The 23,146-nt window shown below is 39.6% G+C and overlaps 2 protein-coding genes and 1 long non-coding RNA gene across 4 annotated transcripts in view; 2 read left to right on the forward strand and 1 right to left on the reverse strand.

Annotated features, from left to right (window-relative positions):
• Nucleotides 1–1,549, forward strand: part of WDR89 (WD repeat domain 89) — a 42,329-nt gene extending 40,780 nt beyond the window's left edge. Inside the window, exon 4 of the transcript XR_011048125.1 lies at nt 1,510–1,549. The gene's annotated coding sequence lies outside the window, so the exon portion shown is untranslated. The remainder of the gene's footprint in view (nt 1–1,509) is intronic.
• LOC137663135 (uncharacterized) lies at nt 1,231–4,280 on the reverse strand. The gene is made up of 2 exons (XR_011048127.1): nt 4,128–4,280; nt 1,231–2,911 (listed from the first exon to the last, which is right to left on the reverse strand). It is a non-coding gene; the product is annotated as an uncharacterized lncRNA (long non-coding RNA).
• A 417-nt stretch (nt 4,281–4,697) lies between these two features.
• Nucleotides 4,698–23,146, forward strand: part of PPP2R5E (protein phosphatase 2 regulatory subunit B'epsilon) — a 74,251-nt gene continuing 55,802 nt past the window's right edge. Inside the window, exons 1-2 of one of the 2 annotated variants that reach the window (XM_068398192.1) lie at nt 4,698–5,044; nt 7,863–8,026. In XM_068398192.1, coding sequence (XP_068254293.1) covers nt 7,870–8,026 — 157 coding nt within the window. In that variant the 5' untranslated portion in view covers nt 4,698–5,044; nt 7,863–7,869. The remainder of the gene's footprint in view (nt 5,045–7,862; nt 8,027–23,146) is intronic. The other variant, XM_068398193.1, reaches the window with a different exon arrangement.

The raw sequence follows: 23,146 nt of genomic DNA on the forward strand, positions 1-23,146 counted from the left end.
CCCATTCGGGTAGTTGTGTCTATGACCCTAAAATCCTTACCCCACACATGCATGAGGAATTCGGCTCCTGAGGGCACTGACAGCATTATCACATAGCTGATACAAGGAGGAGCAGTAGGCAAAAAGTCCATGTAATAGGCACTTGCTTATCATTACAGAAACTTGGTGCTGCGATTATAAATGTTGCCCAAAAGTTGGACATACCATTCCTCCCCAAAATGTAAAACACACGAATCAGAAGTCAACTGCAGGGTAAACAGACTAAATAGAATGTTCTGTTCATTATACATAAATTTGATTCAAAAGTAAACAAAAAATCTCCGATTGTGCTGTTTCAATCAAACTGATGGAGCAGGTCAGTTGCTTTGATGCAGTATTCCACTGTGTTCATTTTTGTTAGATGTATCAGAAAAGCCTTGTTCGCATGCTGATTTGCCTCTTCAAACAGGATTGCTCCTTCCTCCATAACGCTTCCTCTTTCTGGCCTTTTTCCTGCTGCTCTGAATAATTAGTTCTCTGGGGAGATCAAGTCTTTTCTTGCTTACTAGTAGTATTGGAACAGGGAATATCTGAACTAATCCCATGGTACCCCTGATAATGCTCCTTTTGACATATAGGAGATCCTTTATGGAGCATTATATGACCCTTACTGTAGACAAATACATGTCAGATGTGCTACGTGAAACATTTACAAGCTCCCGCTAGATCCATTTATGTTTATCACTCAATGGAGCAGGACTTCCACAGCGGTATCTATGTAGCAATCCTGTTTGATAAGCTGCTAGGTAGAGAGCAGAATGCCAACCTAGATGTGAGCTCCCTATTCCTGCCTGGGTGGCCGTAACAGATGGTCTATAGTGGAACTTTGGTCACACAAAAAAATGAAGTGGCACAAATCTGAGTCACTGGTACAAAATCTCTGTTTTGGAGGACTCCTGACTGCTGTTCTGACTGTGCAGGTGCTAAAAAGGACAGTGCCTAACTGGTGAGGAGCTGGCCCTGAAAATTCCTTTCTAAGCTATTTTTAAAAATCCCTTTTGTAGGACAGTAAGGCAGTATAACTGCTAAAAAGGACAGGCTTGTCTTGTGCCTTTGATAGCAGTGGAGAAACACTGATCAAAAGAACTTGTTATTGCTTGTAGATCTTCACGGAGGGCTGCAGGTATTGAATGTGTGCATATTTCTATATATATGCCTACACACTTGTATGTGAGATGTTGGTCATGTGAATTTTATCTGATGACAGTTAATTTTTATTCTTGCAAATTGATATTATATATATACAAATACATACATAAATATATACAGATACCCATCTATGTAAAACACCTGTAGCACTTATTTCTTCTCCATCTCTGCTTGGGATTCACGGAGCCATTTTTAAAGTAGCAGTTTTTACAAAATACAGACAAAACAGAGACCAGGAGAAGGACAAGTTAACAGTGACCCTTTGAAATATTAGCAGTTTTACATTCATATCTCATGTTGTGGTCTTAAATCTCCTTACAGATGGAGACTCTATGGAACACAGCAGAAAAAAGAAATCAACCTGGAAATAAAAGGGAAGCCAACCCTTTAAACTATGTCGGCCCAGTGATAAAGAAAAGGTAAGATTTCTGTTTATTCACTGATAAAGCCTGTAGTTTTCTTGAATTGTTACCATACAAACACCACCTAAAACACATCATAAAAATGCTTTACACAATCAAAATGGACAAAACATACCACATAATGCATTTTTCATATAAGAAACAAACTAGCTGAATGCATTATTTACAGTTAGCTCAGCTATACTGAAGAACTAATTCTATACCTATTACACAAAGACAGAATGAAAAGTAAAAAACTCTGTGTGCACAGGATAGTGGACTTGGATTTTTATCCCTTCTATGGCAGTTATTTTAATAAATATCCACATCGCATGCTTCAGGTTTAGATTTTTAGTGTTTTACAAAGACGGATTTCATTTCACACTGGGAAGACCAAAGTACAACCACACAAAATCACATGCTCAACTTAACATTGAGCATAAAATAAAAAAAGCCAGTCTGGCCATCAGACTGTGCTAGAACTCCCCTTCCGCAGAGTACGCTATCAGTAACTTTATGAGCTGCTCATTGCACTGTTCAATCCAGATCAAAAGCAGCACACAGGACAGTGAATAAATCAGAGAATTAAAGTATGTCACTGACAAACACAACTAACAGAATTAAGTACATGTAACAAAGAAAAACGCGCATCTGCAGGTTCTGGCCCTCACTGATGGGGGCAGCAGGAAGTTACACTGTTTTTGCTAAATTTTACCTTATATTGGTATAAAAACCTCCTGACCTACATTCTTTGTTACCAACCCTTGCTTGCATTTAGATTATTTTAGCTGGTTTGCTTTAAATTGGTTTAAGTGAATTTAAAGTTTTGAGTATCTACAAACATGTACTAATCTCTCTTCTAAATTTAGACTTACACAATTGTTCTGTAATCGTGGCACAGTTCAGTGTTAGTTTTGTTTTTTAAATACAAGTTTTCTGAGAGATGCAATTGGTTTACAAAGGATGACAAATTCTACAGTTTTCTGACTTGAAATCATGTGGACTTTTATTTTAAAAGATGTCTTGACTGCTTGATTGTCCATCTGTCCAGCAATAAAAATGAAGGGATAGCATGAGGCTGCTGCAGTAAATCATTTCTCAAGTAGCATTACTGTCTACTTAAGGGAGAAATAACTGGCTTCGTAGCTCAGCAGAAATGGATGCCGGGGTAAAACAGGTCAGCAAAGTTGTGAATAGATCATACTGACTCAAAAGTATTTGTACTGGCACGTGTAGACAGGAATGTCGTCTGTGACAGGCATGACAGCATATGCTGGAGTTATTGAGGCCTTAATTGTAGTACTGCGTTCCAGTCTTGGGTGCTGTGGTTCAGAAAAGATGTGAATGATTTTGAGACAAAACAGGGAGGAAAAAATAAGCATCTTGAGAGGCTTAAAACTGTGACACACAAGGAAGGATTGAAATGAAGTGGAATTGCTTAGTCTATAGGTGAAAAAATTTAGGGGAGACATTTCTTAAGAAATGCAAAAAGTGTATTGACAGACAAGAAGCAAAACTGTTCACGTCCACTACAGTTATACTTTGGTAGCAGTGAGCTTTTATTTAAAATAGCGTTCCAGGATCCTCAATGTGAGCTCGACCAGGGAACTTACCTGGCTGAAAATTAGCAATATTGAAAGTAGTTTCACAATACCTTAAATCACTCTGAATCAAGTCTGCCTCAGTCCCACCTCCTCCATTATGCCAGCATTGGTACTCACATACCTGGAGGATACTGAGTCAAGAAGCAGAGTGGGACAAAAACTAGGTATCCTTTGTAGGATTAGCAATGTTCAGAGGGTTCTGGCATTCACTACCTGCGCAAACAGGGGGGACGTAACTGACCCATCAAAGCAAAGGGCTCTCAAACTGCCCTTGAGCTTATTTTCTAAAAAAAAAAGGACTGTACCTCAGAGGGTTTTGGTCATATCAACACAGGAGGACTGCTGCTCATATGAGCCATTTTTTTTTTTCTGCTAGAAATACAGAGGAAGCAGTGGATAGTATTTTCAAACATAACAAGTCATATTAACACCATTAGTTGTTTTCTGGGAAAAAAAACACAACAAAAAAACCACCAAGCACGAAGCCATCAGGTAAATAAATTTTTTTTAAAATTATGATATTTAACAATACAATCTACAAGCACTCGTGGTGCTGTCCGATAGACATACAAATACACTTTAAAAAAAAAAAAAGGCGTAAAATGATTCAGACAGCAATCACACACTTGGCTAATGAAACCCGAGGGTAAGGGGTGCAGGGCTGCAGGAACCCTGTCACCAAGAAGCAAGGCACTGCTCCCCGGCTCCCACTACGGAGCGAAATAAGGGCACTGCGGGCCGTGCCTGAGGCAGTTCGGTCCCTCCGGCGGCCCCGCGGCCCCTCGCACAGCCAGGCCGGCCCCAGGGCCCCACGGCGGGCCGGAGGGAGGCCTCTCCCGCCCGCAGCCCTCCCCGGAAAGGGGCGTCTGGGCCCCCCTCAGAGGGCCCGGTGCGGCGGGGCAGGGGCTTTACCTCAGCGTTAGCAGGGTTTTACCTCAGCACTGTCGGGTTTTTTACCTCCGCCGACGGGCCTCGCTCTGGCGGCGGCCGGCACTCGCCCGCCTCGCCCCCGGCCCGCAGAGGAACGAGAAGGGCGATGGCGATAGTGAGCCCCTCGCCGCCGCCGTTGCGCGCCGCCCCGGCCAGCACCGCCTCCTCCCCCGGCAGCGCTCCCCTTTCCCGGCTGTCCCGGCGGCGGCGGCGGGCGCCAATGAGGCGGCGCGTCCCGGCGGCAGGCTCCAGTGGGCGGGCGCGGGGGGCGGGCCGCGGGCCGGGGGGCGGTGGCAGCAGGCTCGGTTGTGAGTGAGTGAGTGAGTGAGTGAGTGTGTGTGAGTGCCATGGCCGGAGCCCGCTGAGAGTGACAATAGGAGCGAGCCGGAGCGCGACCCCGACGCCCACCGGGACCCCCCCTCTCACCTGAGCCAGCCGCCGGCGGAAGAGGCCTTCCCTCCCCTCTCAGCACCGCCGCGCCGCCAGCCCGGCCTGCCCCCCCCTCCCGGCCGCCCGCACCGCGCCCGCCGCTCCCCCTCGGCTCGGCCCGCACTCGGCTCCCCCCGCGCCCCCCCCCCCCCCGCCTCCTCAGGGCCCCTCCGCAGGGCTCCGCCGGGAATGTGAGTGAGGCAGCAGCCATCGCAGGCAGGGGGCCGCGCCGAGTGCATGGGACTGAGCGGAGCCCGAGCAGCCGCCCGCTCCTGAACCCGCCGCCAACGCCGCCCTGCGCTGGGGAGGCCGCCAACGCCGCCGAGGCCTACAGGCTCCTGCGCCGCCGCCGCCGCCGCCGCGGCAGGGACCGAGCCCGGCGCGTACCACACTCGGGCCGCCGCCGCCAGGCATCGGCCGCGCTCCGTCAAGCCCGGCTCACGCCGCCGCCACCTCCCTCCCATCTCCGGCTTCTCTACCAGGAGGGTCAAGGTAACTCCATCCCTCCGTCCCTCAGCGCCGGCCCGCGGGGGAGCGGCGAGGCGGCGGCGGTGCGGGGAGGAGGGCGGGCGGGCCGAGGCCGGGGGGTGGGGGGGGACGGGCGGCGGTGAGGAGGCGCGGGGGGCTGCGGGGAGGACATGTTCCAGCTGCGGTGCCGCGCGGCTCCCTTCTGGAAATGACAGCCGAGAGCAGCAGGAGGGAGGCAGCTAATTACACCTCTGCTTCCCCGGGCGCGGAGCGAGCCTCTGGCTCCCTTCCCCGGTGATATCCGTCGGTATTTTCACGTCCTCTCCGTGCATTACACTCCCCCCCCTCCCCCGGCGACCAGCAGATCTGATGTGCGTGGCTTCGTATTTACCCAAAATACTTCGGCAATAAAATAAGATCCCCTGCTCAAAGAACCCAGAAGCTGTGGCTGGGTTTGCAGCTTTCCCACTCGCACACAATAAATAATCTCGGGCTTTCCCCCCCCCCCGCTAGCTGAAACAGTGTGTTTCACTGTGATAGTGTATTCAGGGGAGTGAACGTTCATTTGGGGAGATGAAAAAAAGATCAGTGTTTACTGTAAGGTTGTTAGGCTGGATGTAGTCTTGTTGAATTAGAATTAGATTTTAATAATTTATAAAGCAGGTTAGAGAAACTGTTACTAAATTTACAGCAGAGAAGTGTCAGTAAAGCTTCTTGCTGGCACAGTGATCCTGCAGTTTAAGTGATCTACTTTAGTCCCTGTCCATTATTATTATTTTTTTTAATTTAATTTTGAGAGAGCGTGCAAACATTGCTGCAGAAATGCTTACACTTTGATGATGCACGTGATGAGGCGGTGAATCTTTTTCATGAGATGAAATAGGGCCAACCAGTTCAGGTTTTAAGAATACATTTTTTCCTTTATTTCCAGAATTTGATTTATGTAACAGGTAACTTCGTGTTTGTATGTTTTTTGGCGGACCGTTGAAATCTTAGAAGTGGTTTGCTGAAGTACAGGCCATTCTATTTCAGTTTATCTGAATTTATATTTATTAATCTTGGCTGGGGCCTGAATGCCCTGGTGATGCATATTTTTTTTTTCCCCCCAGATGATAAACAACCCAGTTTAAGGTACAGGTTCATGTTGCTAATAGTATGTTATATTTAGAAAGCGTAAGTTAGTAGTGAAAGAATACCTCAGGAGAAATCAGAAAGATGGAATAAGATTTTTTTCATTATTGTAATGCCAGCTGCACAGTTCAGCTTCTGTGTGCTGCACATGCTTCCTCGAAGAAGCTGTAGAGTTTTTACTTCCATTTTTGATAGATTTAGTGCATGTATATGTAATTTTGCATTAAATAGTTCTTATCTGTAGGAACTTGTTTATACTGTTGCAATAAATCGTACTTTCTAAAGCTTTTTTTACAAAAGACAAACCCAAATAATGTCTGTTTCAATGGATTTAATAATTCATGACGCATATGAGTAACCAAATATTTTAATAAAATAAGTACTCGAAAGTGTTCTCTATATTGTGGAATCAACTCCTTTTAGCATACGAGTCACTGGTAATTGAAGTCAACAGACACTGAGGATGAGTAATGCTTTCCAAGGACATGTTCTAAGACCCTGATCCTGCAAATGCTTATGCTGATGCTTAACTTTGTGTGAGCATGTTGTAGCCTTCCTGAAATCAACAGGGCTGCTCTTGTTAGTGATTGGGTTATTAATGCAGATAGTTCTGTTGATTTCAGTAGAGGTGCACATGCCGCTGAAGTTAACTGTGCACAGAGCTGCTTGAAATATGTAGGCCTAAATTCCTCCTGTCTCCTTTCCCTGAAGTGTTATTACTCATGTATTTCACCAAGATGTGATGGGCCTTGTTAACAGGCAGGACAAGACTGGTAAATACAATAGCTGGGTGGATTAATTCACTGTTTAAATGTTTCCTTTTGATATTTCTTAGTAGTATGGATCAGCTACAGGAGTACTACCGAGGCAAATTTTATAGGAAGAAACAATGTTTATTTCTTAGAGGAGCTGATACAGTTGGGAAACAAACTTTCGCTTGCAGAAACCTTTTTTGGCTCTCTGCCTCTCCCTGCAAACCTTGTCTGGGTTATGCCCTTAGAACAGTTATGGCTACCACACGGCTATTCTCACAGAAATGCCAGAACGTGGAATAACTGTGTGTAAAGAGACTCACAGAAAAATAACTGAGTGTTTCTAAAATGGAGAATAAAGAAGTAATATGTAAAATTTGTCAATGTTAGTGAAGTTGTGAAGCATGGCAATACTTTTTTGCTGTACTTTCTCATATTTCTATAAAATCTTGTATGTAGGTGTGGCAAATAAACTGAATTTTTCTTCTGTCCTATTTTCTGTCCTATGCATATTAATGACTTCAATGCCAAAAAACCTATTTGTACATTTTTGTGTACCCATTCTTTAGCATGCTTGGTGCCTTGCAGAATGAGTTGGAATTCCTTCATCCCAAAGAACATATAATTTAAGGCTACAATTCTATGTCAGGTCTACAAGTATATGAAGTTCTATTGATGTAATAACGTCAGTATTAGGTCTGAATTTTTCCTATTGCAGGATTTTTAGCAAGCAGGAGATACAGATAAAAAAGTGACCGAGAAGAATTATTACACTGTTCCATTAAGTTTATTCCGTACAATTTGTACATATATTGGTGTGTTAGCTCTCTTAACAGTCTGTCTGGGTGAGTTGTCAGCAGGAGAATGGTGCAGAAAGAGGAAGATTTTTGGGAAATTTAGTTTAATGTTCACCCATTTCATCCATTTGGAATATGTTTGTAACATTTGTTTTCCTTCAGTAGGGATATGTCCTCAGCACCAACTACTCCTCCATCAGTGGATAAAGTAGACGGATTTTCTCGGAAGTCCGTCAGAAAAGCCAGACAGAAGAGATCACAAAGCTCCTCGCAGTTTAGGTCTCAGGGCAAGCCTATCGAGTTAACTCCTCTGCCTCTGCTAAAAGGTAAGATCAAGAATGATTTTTAATAAATAATACAATTTTACAGCTGACTTCTAAACTCAAAGTATTCTGTTGCCAGCATTCACAGGGAAATTTTGCCAGCAATGAGAGACGTTTCATGCCAGAAATATATGTATTTAAGCTCTACAAAATATTTTATCTGTGACTTGAGGGCGTGGTGATTGTTTGCAATACTTTTGAAAGTTTTAAATGCTAATGTTAACCCGTACCATGGCTTGAATTTTCAAGGCACTTGGGCTATGTGTGAGTATTATAGTTTGTGAATCCTCAACAGATGACCTAAATGAGCAGTTTTGTTAAGGGTGAATTGACTTGTGAGCAGAGGGAGACTGGTTTTTAGGATGTTAACTTGTAAAGTGTGGGTCTGCAACCTGTGACAGTGGTGCCAAATTCAGCCCACAGACATATTTTGTATGCCCTATGGCAAGGCATTAGTGGGGAGATGGGACCCCTTCTCATAGCACTTGTGAGTGAGTAACTCCCAGCTCCTGCCTTCTGCTGAGTTTTGAAATCAAGAGGTGCCATGGGCTGCAGCCTCTCTAGAGGAAAGGTGCTGCCAATCAGGTCTTAGGCAAGACACTACTGTTTTGAGAGCCTGCATATCCCAGCTCTGGTTGAGTTTCTGCTGGCAGATTTAACCTCTAATTTGGGAAAGAAAATTATGATCCAGCATACTACTCTTGAAAATATGCCAATATTTCTGTAATATCTTGAATGCTTCACCTAAATCCCAGTTGTCACTGAATTTCAGTACAAATCCAGGGGCCAAAAGCACCTCTCAGAATTACGTCTGTCTGATGAGGAAGGGGGAATTGCCTTCCAGAAGTGTTTCTTTTACACTGAATTCTGAAATGGTTTATTTAGTTTTGTGACTTTCTTTCATTGCCATTCTTCTTTTCTGTTACAAGTAGTGAAAATAAGCATGGTTGGTGCTGATAATTCTGGAAAGTTGCAAGATTCATAGATGTAATATTATATCTGTCCTGTTTTTGCTTTGTGGGCAAGTATATTTCCAACATTCCTTCCTCTACCTGTTTGTTAATCAGAATATTGAAATTACAATAAATTTGTAATTGCGCTTTATTTTCATTCTTAAATATGCTTCTTCATAAGAACAGAGAAGTTGCAAAAAAATAATTGCACACCTTAATATATGTCTTTTAATTAAAACTAGGATTCTGGAATCAGTTCTAGTAGAGTTGTCATTAAAATATCTGGGGCTTCCTTCAGTGGGATACCTGTAAGAACGCACAAATGGCCATGCTGGGTCAAAAGAAAGGTCCCTCTAGCCCCACTGCATTGTGCCTGACAGTGACTGACGCGGAAGCGTAGAGTAGAAGAGTGGGAGGCCTGAAGTGATGCTGTACCAGCATGCTCCCCTCCTTCAGCATTTCTCAATTTAGGGTCTGCCAGTGCCGGTAGATTTGACTTAGTAGTCTGCAATGAGCATTGTTTTATGAATTTTTCTTGTTGTTTTGTGACAGTATGATAAAGAAGCAAGTGCACCTTTAAAATAATTCTAAAGCTCAGTTTTATACTTTTGCAGGTAATTTTTGATATGCAGGTCATTTCCTTTGAAAATATACTTCAGAAGGTGAATGGAGTTTGTCCTTTGGCTCAAATGGCTAGATTACTGGAAAACATTGAGATTTGTATTTGTATAAATGAAGAAATGGATGTTACAATTACTTTGTTCTATTGTGTAGTCCCATTCAGGGAATAAACTAGGCATGTGCACAAGCATAAAAAAAATGTTGCCTTTGTCTGAGGACCTGGTCTTGCAGAAACACAGGCATATGCAGGTGCTTAATTTGACTACTGTTGCTAGTCCCGTGGATTGAGATATAAAACTATAATAAGATAAAACAGATGGGGAGCAGAGAGTGTTGGTGAGACGTTTATGATTAGTGTCATAATGAGTTACAGTGGTCCAGCTTCAAATTAAGAATCTGATCCTGTGAGTTAGTTTTCACCCTTTGACGTAATGCACGTTCCCAGAGGCACAGGGATCTACCTGTGCAGATTAAATTGCAGGATTTGGGCCCCACAGTCTATCTGAAACAGCAGTGGTATTGGTTCCTGCTGAAGGGACACACTGGCAGTTAAAAATCGTGCTACTGTTTGGAAATATTCTTGACCTACATTCATATTTGTAACATTCAGAATTATTAAACCTGAAAGAAGTGAGGAAACAGTTTCCTCCTGTATTTTTCATACTTTTCTTGGGCAGTTGCATGAAAGTCCTAATCTTTTAAACTCTTGGGTTTACACTTATTGTCAAACAAGTGACTAGTCCTATTACTTCAGTCCAGTAATCATATGATTTCCAATTTTATCCTTATTGTTTGGGTCTTTCAAATGAAAACAGATAAGAGAATTCAGCAAAATAGGTTTTTAAAGTCTCAGAAAAATTAAATCAGTTTGGAGATCTTCAGTTGCTAAGTTTATTTAAACTTCTTGTTTGGGGTAAATTTCAGGTTTAATTAAACCTCTTCAGAAATATTTCAGTACAGGAAATTTTTAGAAGACAGACCTCGAGTTCAGTCTTAGATGTATTTCATGTTCATGATGGAGGGGCTTTGCTGACCAAAACATACATGCTATGCTCCCTTCTTTTTTTTTGTAAATGTGTTGCATGTTGACATTCGCAGGCTGCCTTCTCTTAAACAGGACTTTTAGGGTCTTCAGTATCTTCTTTGATTACAAGAATCACGTATGCAGAAAACTAGACAAATGCTTAGTCCATTCTTTGCAAGTTTTTATACTATGCCTGTCACTATAATGATTTGAGCACCTTCCAGTAGTGTATTAAGTGACGTGACTACACATCTGTCACATCTTATCTGCTCTCGTTCCTTTCCCTAGGGGCAGAGTCATATATAGTGAAATGGCTTGTTTTGGTAGTGTTCTAATGCAGTCTGTTGCTTTCTGTGAACATACATGGCTGTATTGCAAAAACAGATAGGTAAGTCAGCGTTGTTGTTGTTCATTTGGTAATAAAAATATTTCAGGAAAGAAAAACAGAAGAGACAGTGTGTTTTGATGCTGTGTACAAGTCTGAAGGATAACCTGCTATTTAGGAAATGTAATAAGAACTGGAATTTTCAGTATTGCTTCAAAAAATATTCAGGAAAAAAAAGTATAGAGAAATTAAGTTGTTACTGTTGGGGTTGTTTTTTTTTTAATTAACAGAAGTGTGTGTATTGTATCTTTTTGTAAACAAACATTTAATGTATTTAGAAAATAAGATGTGCCTTCTGAGGCTCTGTTGGGCTGAGTTTAGGCTTTCAAAAGCCACAAACTGAAAAGCTGCTCTGTTTACCTACAGTAAAGACTTAACTTTTCTGAAAATTTAATTATATTTTTATTTATTGCGTTGTGACTAAATCTAATTTGGAGTTATCATTTTTTAATATGACTAATGTCCAATATAACACTTCAAAGCCAACCTTTTCTCCTTTGGTTCACGTGTAGTTGAATCGGACAAGAAGTGCATGTGGGAGCTGCGATACAACTGTCCTGCACTTTCAACATGTGTGATCTTATATATGTTTCAATCTCACATGCATTTTTAAATGTTTGCATGCTCTTGCCTGGTGTATCTTGCAGCGCATTATGGCTTTTGATTTTGGCTTTACTTTTAAAGAGGCTGTTGGTATCGTGAAGGCTGGTAGGTCCCCTAGATAACTGGTTTGTGGCAGAGCAGTCCTGGTGAAAGGCCCTTTTCTGGGAATGAATACTTCCACCTCTGTGTCTTAGTCAAACGCAGCCGGAGTTTGTTAACCAAGTTTGTGGCACGCCTCAAATCGTGCTTGTTCTGTAGAGGAAGATAGTATTGTGTGTGTGTTGGATAGATGTATTTTTTATTGGAGGGTTATTTTAGTTTCATTTTGTGTAGATACTCTTTTTATTTAGAAGTCTCTAGAGGTCGATTGATAGGAATGCAATGTTAGAAAGCAGTTGGTTGGAAAAAAGTATATTGTAGTACTGGACATGTGAAAACAGAGCAATTTGAGTATTACCTGTAAAAGGGGAAGGAGGAGTTCATTTGTGTTTCTGCCAGTATCTGTAATAGTAAGGGAGTGTCCAGAGGATGAAGACATACATATAGATGACTAAAAAGGTCATATGCCTTATGAATACATGTTTAGCATCTTGAGAAATTGGACAGAAAACTTGCATGTAATTCACAGTATTCTTCCCATCCCCCTCGCCCTCATTAAAAATACATAACTTAGGTAGAGCAAACCACCCAAAAGTAAGACTGTTAAACTTTAAACCAGTGTCTCCCATTTTTGTAATTTTAAGGTGTACCTATTTTTTCCTATCATTCTTCCACATTTTCCAGTGATCTCATCTAATTAGTGTAGTTTACTTTCAGGTTTTCTAAAACTATTGTATATTTTTCTTGAAAACAGCTCAAAGTGTGATTTTTATTTTTAGATAATTTTTCTTCCTTAAAATAGGCACTCAGAGCAGTAGTTCTCTGTCAACAATACAATTGCTTTGCTACCTCAATATTATGAAATTTATTGAGCTTCTAATACATTTATCAGATAGTTTCCATGGCATTAAAGAATTGCTGTAGTGGCAACAAAAGAGCGTTGCATAGTCAAAAAGGGAAAATCTCTTTTCACTTGCTGTTTGCTTTTGATCATTGTATTATTTCCCCTATAGTTGAGATTTTATTATGCATCCTATCTATAGGTCAAATGCTGAAGTTCCTAAATAGTAAAAAAAATCCTACCAACTCCAAAAGACTCTTGACTAAATGAGAACTGCAAGATATGCACCTTCTTTTTCCAATACAGTTACTACCTATTTTTTTAAAATCTCCTTTTTCATAAAAAAGGCTGGCTTTTTTCAGACTTATAGATACTACCTTCAGAACTGTACATATGGGAAATAGTTATGATTTGAGTTGTAGAAGAAGAGAGATATAGCTTCTGTTTTCTGTTGACTTCCATGGGGGCTGGCTGCTTGTCTTTTCTGTGCTACTCTCCATTTGGGAAATTTGGAATGCTTTACAGATATCAATAAACTGTTAATAATATACCTAAGCTAAATACTTTCTCCTAATTTGTAAACAGGAATTTAGGGTCATAGTGGTTATGACTTTTCAAAATAAAATTTTTCTTTATTTCCATAATTGGAAATAGATCCTAGGAGTCCTAATTCATTGTGTGGAAGAAACGCTGAAACTTGGTTTGTGCTATGTGTGATCAATGGTGAATCAAGCATCAATCCTAGAACTACTTCTAGGAGTTCTGTGCTGATTCTGCTTGAAATAAATCTGGATATAATGGGCCATCTCTGTGTAAGATTTGGGAGTAGGGCCATAATCCCAGAAGGGGGAAGGACTTAGGCTATTTATTATTTTTTCTTAAGATGTATGAGGTTCTTGTCATACATAATTAATTTCTTCACTTTCTCTTGTGCTCTTGGCAGTTGTTTTTTGAATATATACTTAACTTTCTTTTTAATTTTGTCAATACCTGGTGGTCGTAGAATAATTCTTTCCAATAACCTTAAAGGTTTCTTGTTGTTTCTAAAAAGTATTTGTTTGATGGTGTTTAGAAAGAGCCATATACTAATTACATTCTGTCTTTTTGAATTTTTCGCTGCGTGTTATTGTCTCTCATGTTTGGAATGTAGTTTTGTAGAGCTCCATATGTAGGGAATGGGCACATGTAGAAATGTTGACTTGAAGTTAAGGTCGTAGTAAAAGAAGACCTCCTTGTCTTAACAGTGTATTAGTGAAACTGCAGTTGGTGAGAAATTCTGTCAGCTTAGTCCTGATCTTCTAATGTTTCTGTTCAGTTGTCTTTATTTATTTCTAAGTCTCTTCAGGTCTTGCAATTTTCCTATAGCCATGGTGTTGTTATTTTTATTTGTTGGGGGGGGTGTTTTGTTTTGTTTTTTAACCCGAAGCCATCAGTGTAATTGTTTTATTTCCTGAATTTCTCAATCTGCCTTCTGGAAATATTAAGTAATGATCATTCCCACCTCTTCCTTTTCTTTTTTCTTTTACTTTTGTTTAATTTCTCTTTAAAGTGAAGTAACTTGTAGTCACTGTGTAAAATGTATTTCTGTACTCTTTACGAGATTGAGTCTAAAATCTTGATCATTTTCTGCAGGAACGTTTAGACTTTACCGCCATCAGAAACTTGTTTTCAGTCTGTGTTTATACAGTATGTCTCTATAATATGTTGCCCAGTATTATTTATTTCTCTAATAATATTAGAATTTTCTTTCCTGTGTCCCAGTGTCACCCTATGGGTCTGTAATAGAACCTTCTGTTTCTGTAATAAGTACCTCCTTTATATTCCTTTCCCACAGTACCTTTGACAAATACAAGTTCTGGTTTAGCCGTGCAATTATTTCTGCATAGTATACATGACTGTTGGAGTATAGTGCTGCCTTTATAATTGATTATGATATGGAGCTTTACTGTTGTGAAAGGTCCATTTTCCATATCTCTGGAATTATGTGTGTATTTATAAAAATCTATGTTTGTGTATATTAAATCTTTATATCTGTGTATATAAATAAGTTGTGTATATATATTTAATGGCATATATGAAGTCTAGGTTTTGAGCTTATTTAACTTTCTGTTTTGTTTTTAAAATGCAATACTTATAATGGGATACTGCTACTGTTCATTGGTAAAGCTTGATAGTAAGGAAGCAGTCCCTTCACGTTCATCCGTTGTAAGCTACTGCCTGCCTGAGAAAAGAGCACGTTCATTTATGCTTTCTGGGGAGTGGGAGGAGGACAGAAAACTATTTTTAGATTCAGGGTAACTTCCTTTCACCTACAGTTTTTTCATTCAAGTTATTACTGTTTCTTTGACTCAATCAGGCAAAAATCCTTAGAAGTAAAGAGACGAGGACCTGCTGAGTTCAATGAGTCTGGTAGGGTTGGGCATTTGTGGATTAGTGGTGGGACTGTGTACTCTTGGTAACTGTCGAATTCACAAATACCAGCAAATGGGCACAGATCACTTCATAAAAGGTTAAGGAAAATGTGTTAGAAAAATACTAGAGTCTTCTTTCAGAAGGACAGGGCTTATCTTGGTTTGAAACCTCACTGGTATTAAGTGTCAGTCTTGGTTGCAGATGCAGTTACATGAGAGTTTTTTCTGGTGGCAAAGCTTCTTCAAGAAGTTCCCAAGTATACACCGCAGCGCACTGCCTCTCCTCTGTGCTGAGACAAGTGTCTGTGGGGCCACAATGTAAACCAGATTGTTGAAAACATTGCACTTGATCCTGTGTCATCTCAAACAGTTAATTCAGCAGAACTGAAATGGTGGTGAACTTTTATGTAGGGTTGGTAGCTTCTGTGTGTGTGGTTTTCTGCTTAAAAAAACCTGCTGCAGCTACAGTCTGAGGATTTTTATTAAGCATTTTCAGAAGATAAGGCAGCTGTCCAGAGAACTGGTGTAAAAAACTTTTGTGCCCTTATTATTGCACTTGATTGAAAAAAAATTGTCCATTTTGGGCAAAGTCTTTGAGTCAACCTACAGTTTTGATCAGGAGTAATAATGATTTACAGTAATGAAAGGTTTTTCACCAGTAGGCTTTTTTAATCAAGTGGTATGTGTGTAATTTTGAAAAATAGGTTTTTACATTAAATAAATCTAAGAATATGTACATTTTCAATCTCCTGTAGAAAGTTTATTGAAGTCACAGTATGTCTGATATTAACTCTGTTGTATTAAGTTGTACTGCTTGAAAACAAAGCATGTAATGTAATAATTTTATTTTAATACACTTTAACATCTTATGATGTTTTTATTAATACGTTTTTATATAAAAATCATTATTTTGCATTTATGCCCTTTTTAAATTTTGCCATTATTTTTTTCTTTCTGATCTGTGTGACAGGTTCTTAACTCTGGTAATTTTCCTTGCATGTAAAGTGCATGGCCCCTTCCCTAGCATTTGCAAGAGTCTGAGGCAGGGAAGGGACGTAGTATAACAGGGTTGATGTGCCTGGTTGAATGGTCAGAAGGTGAGAAAGAGAAGGGGATCCTTTCTGGATAGCTTCCTAAAAGAAGAAATAGAATAGCAAATTGCTGTAAAGTCTGTTGAACATCATTGGACATACTGCTAGCTCTTCTGTAACAGTAGCTTCTTGTGTTCCCTGATCTCAAGAACTTTTTCTAATAACGTAATGTTGGACTTCAGAACTGACCAAGTTGTAGGAGAGGTGGAGACAAGCAGTTTGTTATTCTGATTATAAAAGTTTGTGCATAATTAGGGGTTTTTTTTAAACGTTTTCATGAATTTAGAAAGATGTGTCTGCTGCAAAACATCAATCACAGACTTAGCCTTCCTTACTTGATGGGTACTTTGCAGAAGCTAAAGTAAATCATCAGTGGTATCTCAGGGATGATGAATAAATGCAGATAACGGTGTGTACCTACTGGTAAAAGTATTAACTTTAGGAATTGACTCCCCAGTTAGAGATAATGGTTAAGTACTCAGAGACAGTAATTTTTACTCAGAAAAATCAGATACCTTCATGAAGAATGTGGTTAAGCAGAAATTGTATGTTATCTGGAGAAGTACTTTACTGTCAGATTTTGATTAAAACAATGAAATAAATGTAACTTTTGTAGTTATCCATTTTATGCTTTTCATTGTGAATAGTGGCGAGGTATAAGTGTAGTTTGTGTAACGGGAGGGAAGTGTTTCTTTAGGTGTTCTTTTATCATAAGGTTAAGAAGATCTGTCATTAGAATTGTTATTTTTAATGGGTTTCTAACTTTTCGCAGAGCATCAGAAAAAATATTTAGTGTCATTAAGAAGAAATAACTGTGGTTTGTGTTGGATGTGGTCTGTAGTTTTCTGTGGGATTCCTGGAAGATTTTCAGGAAGTTTTAGGGATCCGTTGTGTGAGATCTGTTATTCTTTTCACCATGCTTGTGATATCTACCTGGTCTGGCCTGGCCTTTTGTTGTTTGGGATTTCTGTGCCTCTGTGCAGTATCATGAGTTTAATTTAATATTATCCCAACTTTCTTGGCTTCTTTTTTTGTGTGTGCTTGTACCAAACTTGGATTTTCAAGTTTCAAAATGCAGGTGGCAGTAAATTTGTTTGTTGCTTTCAAGGTTTTGTATATATCATAGAATCATAGAACGGTTTCGGTTAGAAAGGTCATCTAGTTCCAACCCCCCTGCCACAGGCAGGGACACCTTCCACTAGACCAGGTTGCTCAAAGCCCCATCCAATCTGTCCTTAAAGACTGCCAGGGAGGGGGCATCCACAATCTCTCTGGGCAACCTGTTCCTGTGTCTCATATGGTCAATATTTCTTATGCTGTAAAGGAAGACTACTGCAAGTTAAATTTATCGTATTATAAATTGATGTTGAGGATAGTCAGAAACTGAGGAAAGGATGATTCCAGATTTTAGAGGAATTAAATATTCTTATTTTTCTTTTATGTTACCCAGTAGGATGTAATGTGAATGCTTAAACTTCCATTAGTTTTCTTTGGAAGTCTGGCGCACATGCTCTTCACTTGCACATTCCAGCAGTAGGGCATAGATGTTATATGCAGATTGTTTTTAAATAAAACAGTATCTAGTAACTATTCACTGACTTAAGTTTTGAACAGTTAGCCGTGTGTGTTTATAGAGAATGTGTTTTCCCTGTACGTGGAAATAAAGGTGCAAAAGAAGATGATTACAGCTGAGAAGGTACTTGAATCGTTGTCGAGAACATAACTTATTTGTTGAATATTGTCAGTGTTACCAAGGGAGAATAAATTTGGCAGCTTGTTATCTTTGGTGTTTTCAAATAACATTTTTGGGATAGGTTTTTGAAGAAGTTGAGGTGGTACTGTGTTACTAGTCATGTTGGTTCTCCTTCACTTTCCCTTTATTCTACCCAGCCCATACTTCTTCTTTCTTCTTTGCTTGTCTTTATCACTGCCTTCCTTACTCCCGCTTTCTATTTCTTCCTAGAACCTCTGACGGATACAATTCACTTTTTTTTCCACAAGAGGGTGATAAAACTCATTCATACATGTCAAAACAAGCACTCCAGGTGGAGTGGGTTGCAGGGGTTATTGAAAAATCTCAATATAATAAAATCAGCTATATTTATAAAGAAAAAAAGTAGTCTGTTCATCTTAAGCTCCATCAGTGTGTTACAGTGGTTGTTTGCAGTTCTGGAGACAAGACTAGACCTGTCAGGATGGAGATCCACCCTGTGAAGAGCATGCCAGCTCCATCCTGCCTCTGTTGCAGTAATCAGACCTCACTGCAAGACAGTCTTCCCTTTCTGTTATTCATGCAATAATTTGCCTTGTCCTTTCTCCTCCATGCACTCTCTTGATTTTTTTTTTCTTTCCCTCCACTCCTGCTTATTTAAATTTAGAAGAAATGGAACCTTCTTCCCCACCAATGATAAGAAACTGCAGTGGCTGAAATTTCTACTCATCTTTTAAAAGTGCAAAAAGAGTGAAAAGGCAAGGCAAAGAGAGAGAGAGAAAATAGCCACAACTGTGATTTGCCTCTAATAGAAGATCTTAGTAGAAATCTGTATCTGCTTTTGGCAAAACCTAGACCTTAACGGGTATTTTACCCAAGATTAAAAACCACTTTAACTTCCCTTTTTAGGACTAGAAAGGGTGATGGAGAGAAGTGGTTATTAGTCCTTCTGAGAAGAGTAGCTCCAGAATTGTCTGTCTTAAGTGATGGAGATTGTGGCTGAAGTTCTGGCACCTGGCTTTGGCTCTTGGAAGAGCAGTGCAGTTGTCTCAGGGTGGCTGGATGGCAAAGGGACGGGAGCAGACCTGCTAGGTATGTAGGGGAGGGCTGGGATGCTGGGCTTGTTAGATGCACTTTGAGGAAGAGGCAGCGTATCAAAGTTTCTGTTAGCCTATATTTTGGGTGCCATAAACTCAAAAAAGTGACCATTGCTGTAAACCACTTTAGAATATAATCTGAGCCGCCAGATTAAATCTCATTAGCCACAAGTAAAAAGAACTGCAACGAGTCCCTTAATATTAGAGAAATGAACAAATGGGATCTATACTGTAGGTTAGGCATAAGCTAAAGAGTGAAAAGGCTCCTGGAAAAATTCTAGACACTTCATTGCGATGAGTCAAAAGGAGTCCTGGCAAGGAAGGAGAAAGGAACAAAATGCTTGAGGTTATGTTTACCCCGTCCTCCCATTAACTGTGAAATTTCAGGTCACGGAGTGAAATTTCTCACTCTTCCTTGATTTCAGGAAGAACAAACAAATGCCCCAAATAATAAATTAAAAAGATGCAGTCTCTTTATTAAAAGATAGCCACAGAGTCTGATCTCAATATTTTGTCATCTCCTAACACTAGGAAATTCCAAAGGTGGGAGAAATGTCTCGAATTTCCCAGGGCAAGTCTGTTCCTCTTCCTGTTCTTTCAGAGTCCTGTTGTCCCTGAACTACCACATCCATAATGCGCACAGTCGAGTTCAACAAACAGCGTTTGGAGCACCTTGCCTCTTGGGGAAGAAATGCCAAGTTTAAGGTTTGGTTAAGGTATCTCTAAATCTCAAGTGTTAACACACGTGAGGAGGACATCCCCACCTCAAAGCAGCCCTTCTACAAAAGCAGTGCAATGCACACGGAACACAGAATGTTCTTAGAATTTCTGTATGTGCTTCTGAGCTGGTTCTGAGAGAGAGTAAGGGAATTGGAGATATTCTGATTTCTATTAGCAATGTAAAAGTACTTTTCTTAAGTTTTCAGGATATTTTAGTGAAGGGATGCCATAACATGTAACAACAGAAGTGGCTAGAAGCAGGTTTTTGAAGTATCTCTAAGCAAGTTTCTTTTATTTCGTGCTTGGTAAGGAATGGTCATGCCTGTTGCAGAAACTTTCTGAAGGATTTTGTAGAGAGGAGGATTGACATGCCCTTCAGAATAGATTCTGAGGTGACCTCATTTGACATGAGTGCATCGTTGGTCTCCCCTTGTTTTGCACAGTTGATCCTAGCATGAACAGGCTTTGCGCTACAGCAAAAATTCATTTGAGAGCCAACGTCTTCAAAGTTATTTCACTTGTGGTGAAATGTGCCAAAACTTAATGGTCAGTAAAAAGCAAATGGTTTGGAAATGAACGTATTTTCACGTTTATTTGTTTTTGGATAACACTTCTGGATTAAAAACCCCTAATATTTCAATATAATGGAAAAGCTCTACAATAATACATAATATACAATAATAAAACATGGTCTTTTTTCATTACAGTTGGTCTTTTTAGATAAAGCATTCAGTACTTTATAATATTTTTGCCCATGTAGTTTTAAATGTCTCGAGCAACAGGACCTATCTTGTGTCCAGAGCTGCAGCAAAGATAGTTGGATAGAGCGCTGACCCGCGTGTGCTTCATTTTGGGAGAGGAGTCAAATGGGCGAAAGGGAAGTAATTCAGCATTCCCCCCCATTCCTAGATTCCGTGGCTAGATAGATGGAGCCTCCCCCTCTTCTGAGCTCGTGCTGCATTTGTGGTTAAGGCAGCATTTCTGCATTGTTGTTTCCCAGGTTTCTTGTCCATATTGACTATCTATATTTGGCATTATTTTTCTCAGATGTATTAGTTTGTGTTTTTCCAAACTGAATTTCACTTTATTTTCTGGCCATGTAAGGAATTTGCTTAAGTTCCTTTGTATTATTTCTGACTTTACTGCTACTCAAAGTTCCCTATTTAATATCCTCAGAAGATGTTATCTATATGCTATTTTAATCATATAGATCATTAAGGAAGTTATTAATGTCTGGATTAAATTGGTTCTTATATCTCACTGGCATTTCTTTCCAGCTGGATGCTTTGAGATTTTTATCCTTTTATTTCTAGACTTTTCAGCAGTACTGTATTTCTCTGCCTCTCCTATCCAAAAAAAATGGAATCAGTTTTAAATGTAGGACTTCCAGGGAAAATAGAAGTGTGATTCATGCTGGAATAGAGTAAACTTTGTAAATCCAATCACAATCAAAATTGAAGCTGTATTATAATCATTGCTTATATATCTTCACATTGATTTCAATATGCTGCCTTTGTACTTTAATTTGTACAGTAGTAGTTCTTAAATGATAAATTATTAAGTAAATATTTTCCTAGTGGAATGTGCTTTCTATTTTTGTATATCATCTTGAGAACAGAATGTGATTCCTTTCTGTAGGGTCAGCTATTTGAAATACTTGCCTGTGTTTGTTCTAACTGCATAATCTATAATCCTCAGTATGTCTTTAATCCACTTTATCTCTTGCAGAACTACATCTTTGGAATAGGGAAGAGTATAGTGTGATAGATAGAATTTAAGGGTATAAAATTTGTGAAGATTAAATCCATTTCTGAAGTCAGTATTGATAGATTTTTGGCAAATAGGAGATAGAAGAAATGACTAGTTAAGAAAATTAAATACTACTCATATTTTCATTCCTATGGAATGAACAAATAATAAGTAACAAAGAAATTTTACAGTATTTCATATCTGGAAATATGATAAAATTAAAGATGGAATTTACCACCTGGCTGATCTTAAACATCTTCTACAGTGTTAAGGGAAAGGAATTGATTTATCTTCTTTGGATTCTTTATGGTTATTATGTGAAGTTGAATTGAACTTAAAAGATGTTTACCTTTGTGTGCATGACTAAGATAGAAACCAGAGTGCACCTTTCTTAGCACTGACCTCTTGAGATTGAGTAGATGCATTAGCCTGGAACAAATTTAGCCGGGGGTTCAAGGAGGGCTCTGTGTGTGCATGCACACGCGTGTTTAGAAGTTTGTTCTTGGAAGAATGAGTGTGTCCTGGTATTGGTTAGTAGTGTTTTTGACAATTTGCTGCGCTGGCTTTGTGAGGGACTGCACAGAGAGCTTCTGTTGCGACTGCTTCATGAGAATAATGGAGGAGAAAAACTTTTGAAAAAATTGCCTGCAGCCTACATGTATTAATAGGCAAAATGTGACCCTTCAACAAAATTATTGGTGCTGTTGGGGGGTGTCTATTTTGATGGGCTTGATAAACTATGCATTTTTCAAGTAGGAGAATAAGGGAAGACCAGGCATAAACAATCAGCTACCAAAATTTCAGAAGATTTTTTTTTTTAATTAACCCCAAACAAACTTCATTTAAAAACACTATTTTTGTGAGTAAATTTCAGGTAGAGTGTTTTATTAGGTGAGTATTGAAGTGTTAGAGGCAAATATAGCTGCGCTTTTTTTTTTTCCAGGTGTTGCTGTTGCTTTTGTGTGTTTTGGTAACTGACAGCAGTTGAAGATTGTTAAATAAAACAAGTTGTCAAAGGTCAGGTTTCTGTGTTTGTTTAGTACTAAGATATTAGGTATCATTTGTCAGGGGACGATGGATTTTTCATTTTGCCTAGTGACAAATAATCTGATTTTACAAGGTTTGGGGGTGGGGATAGTGATCGTGTTAAATGACAAACTTGCACAGCATAGTTTTTTGTTAATGAAGCCATGCTACACAGGAGGCCTGGCTTCAAACACCACCAGTACTATTTTTTTTTAAAGTAGTTGGTGTTAAACACATATTCCTGATTTTGTATTTTAGAAGAAGATGAAGATCAGCAATGTTAAGTAAACCTGGTGCATCGGTCCTGATGTTTGTTGTTCTTACAAATGGTTAGGAACATGTATAACACTGGAAACCCACATTTTTATAATACTAAACAGAAGCAAAAAGTTAGTGTGGAATTTCAGTGTTCTACATTTGTAAAACTTCTGAGAATCCTGTGAGGAGATGTAAATTGCAGGGAAGCTTATTTACATTCATAGAGATTTCCTTTATAGAAAAAAAGATACCCTGTAAAGTAGCAGGTCCTTGTCTGCTACTTGCCCTTAAAAATGCTTCCATCTAATCCATTCCCTGGAAGGGATGGGAACTGGCTCTATCAGGGCAGCAAGTGAATCTGAACACTGAAATGTCTATTTGGCACCTGCATATGCCATTGCGATAGCATCCATGTGCCTGTAGGGAGGGAGAAGGGGCCTGCATTTATTTTTTTTTAGTGAGGAAATAAGTGGGAATTTGCATTTTTTCCTTTTAGACAACGAGAAGTTTTCTACCAGCTTCACTTCTTAAATT

The sequence above is a fragment of the Nyctibius grandis genome, chromosome 4 (genome assembly GCF_013368605.1).
Source record: "Nyctibius grandis isolate bNycGra1 chromosome 4, bNycGra1.pri, whole genome shotgun sequence".
NCBI lineage: Eukaryota > Metazoa > Chordata > Aves > Nyctibiiformes > Nyctibiidae > Nyctibius > Nyctibius grandis.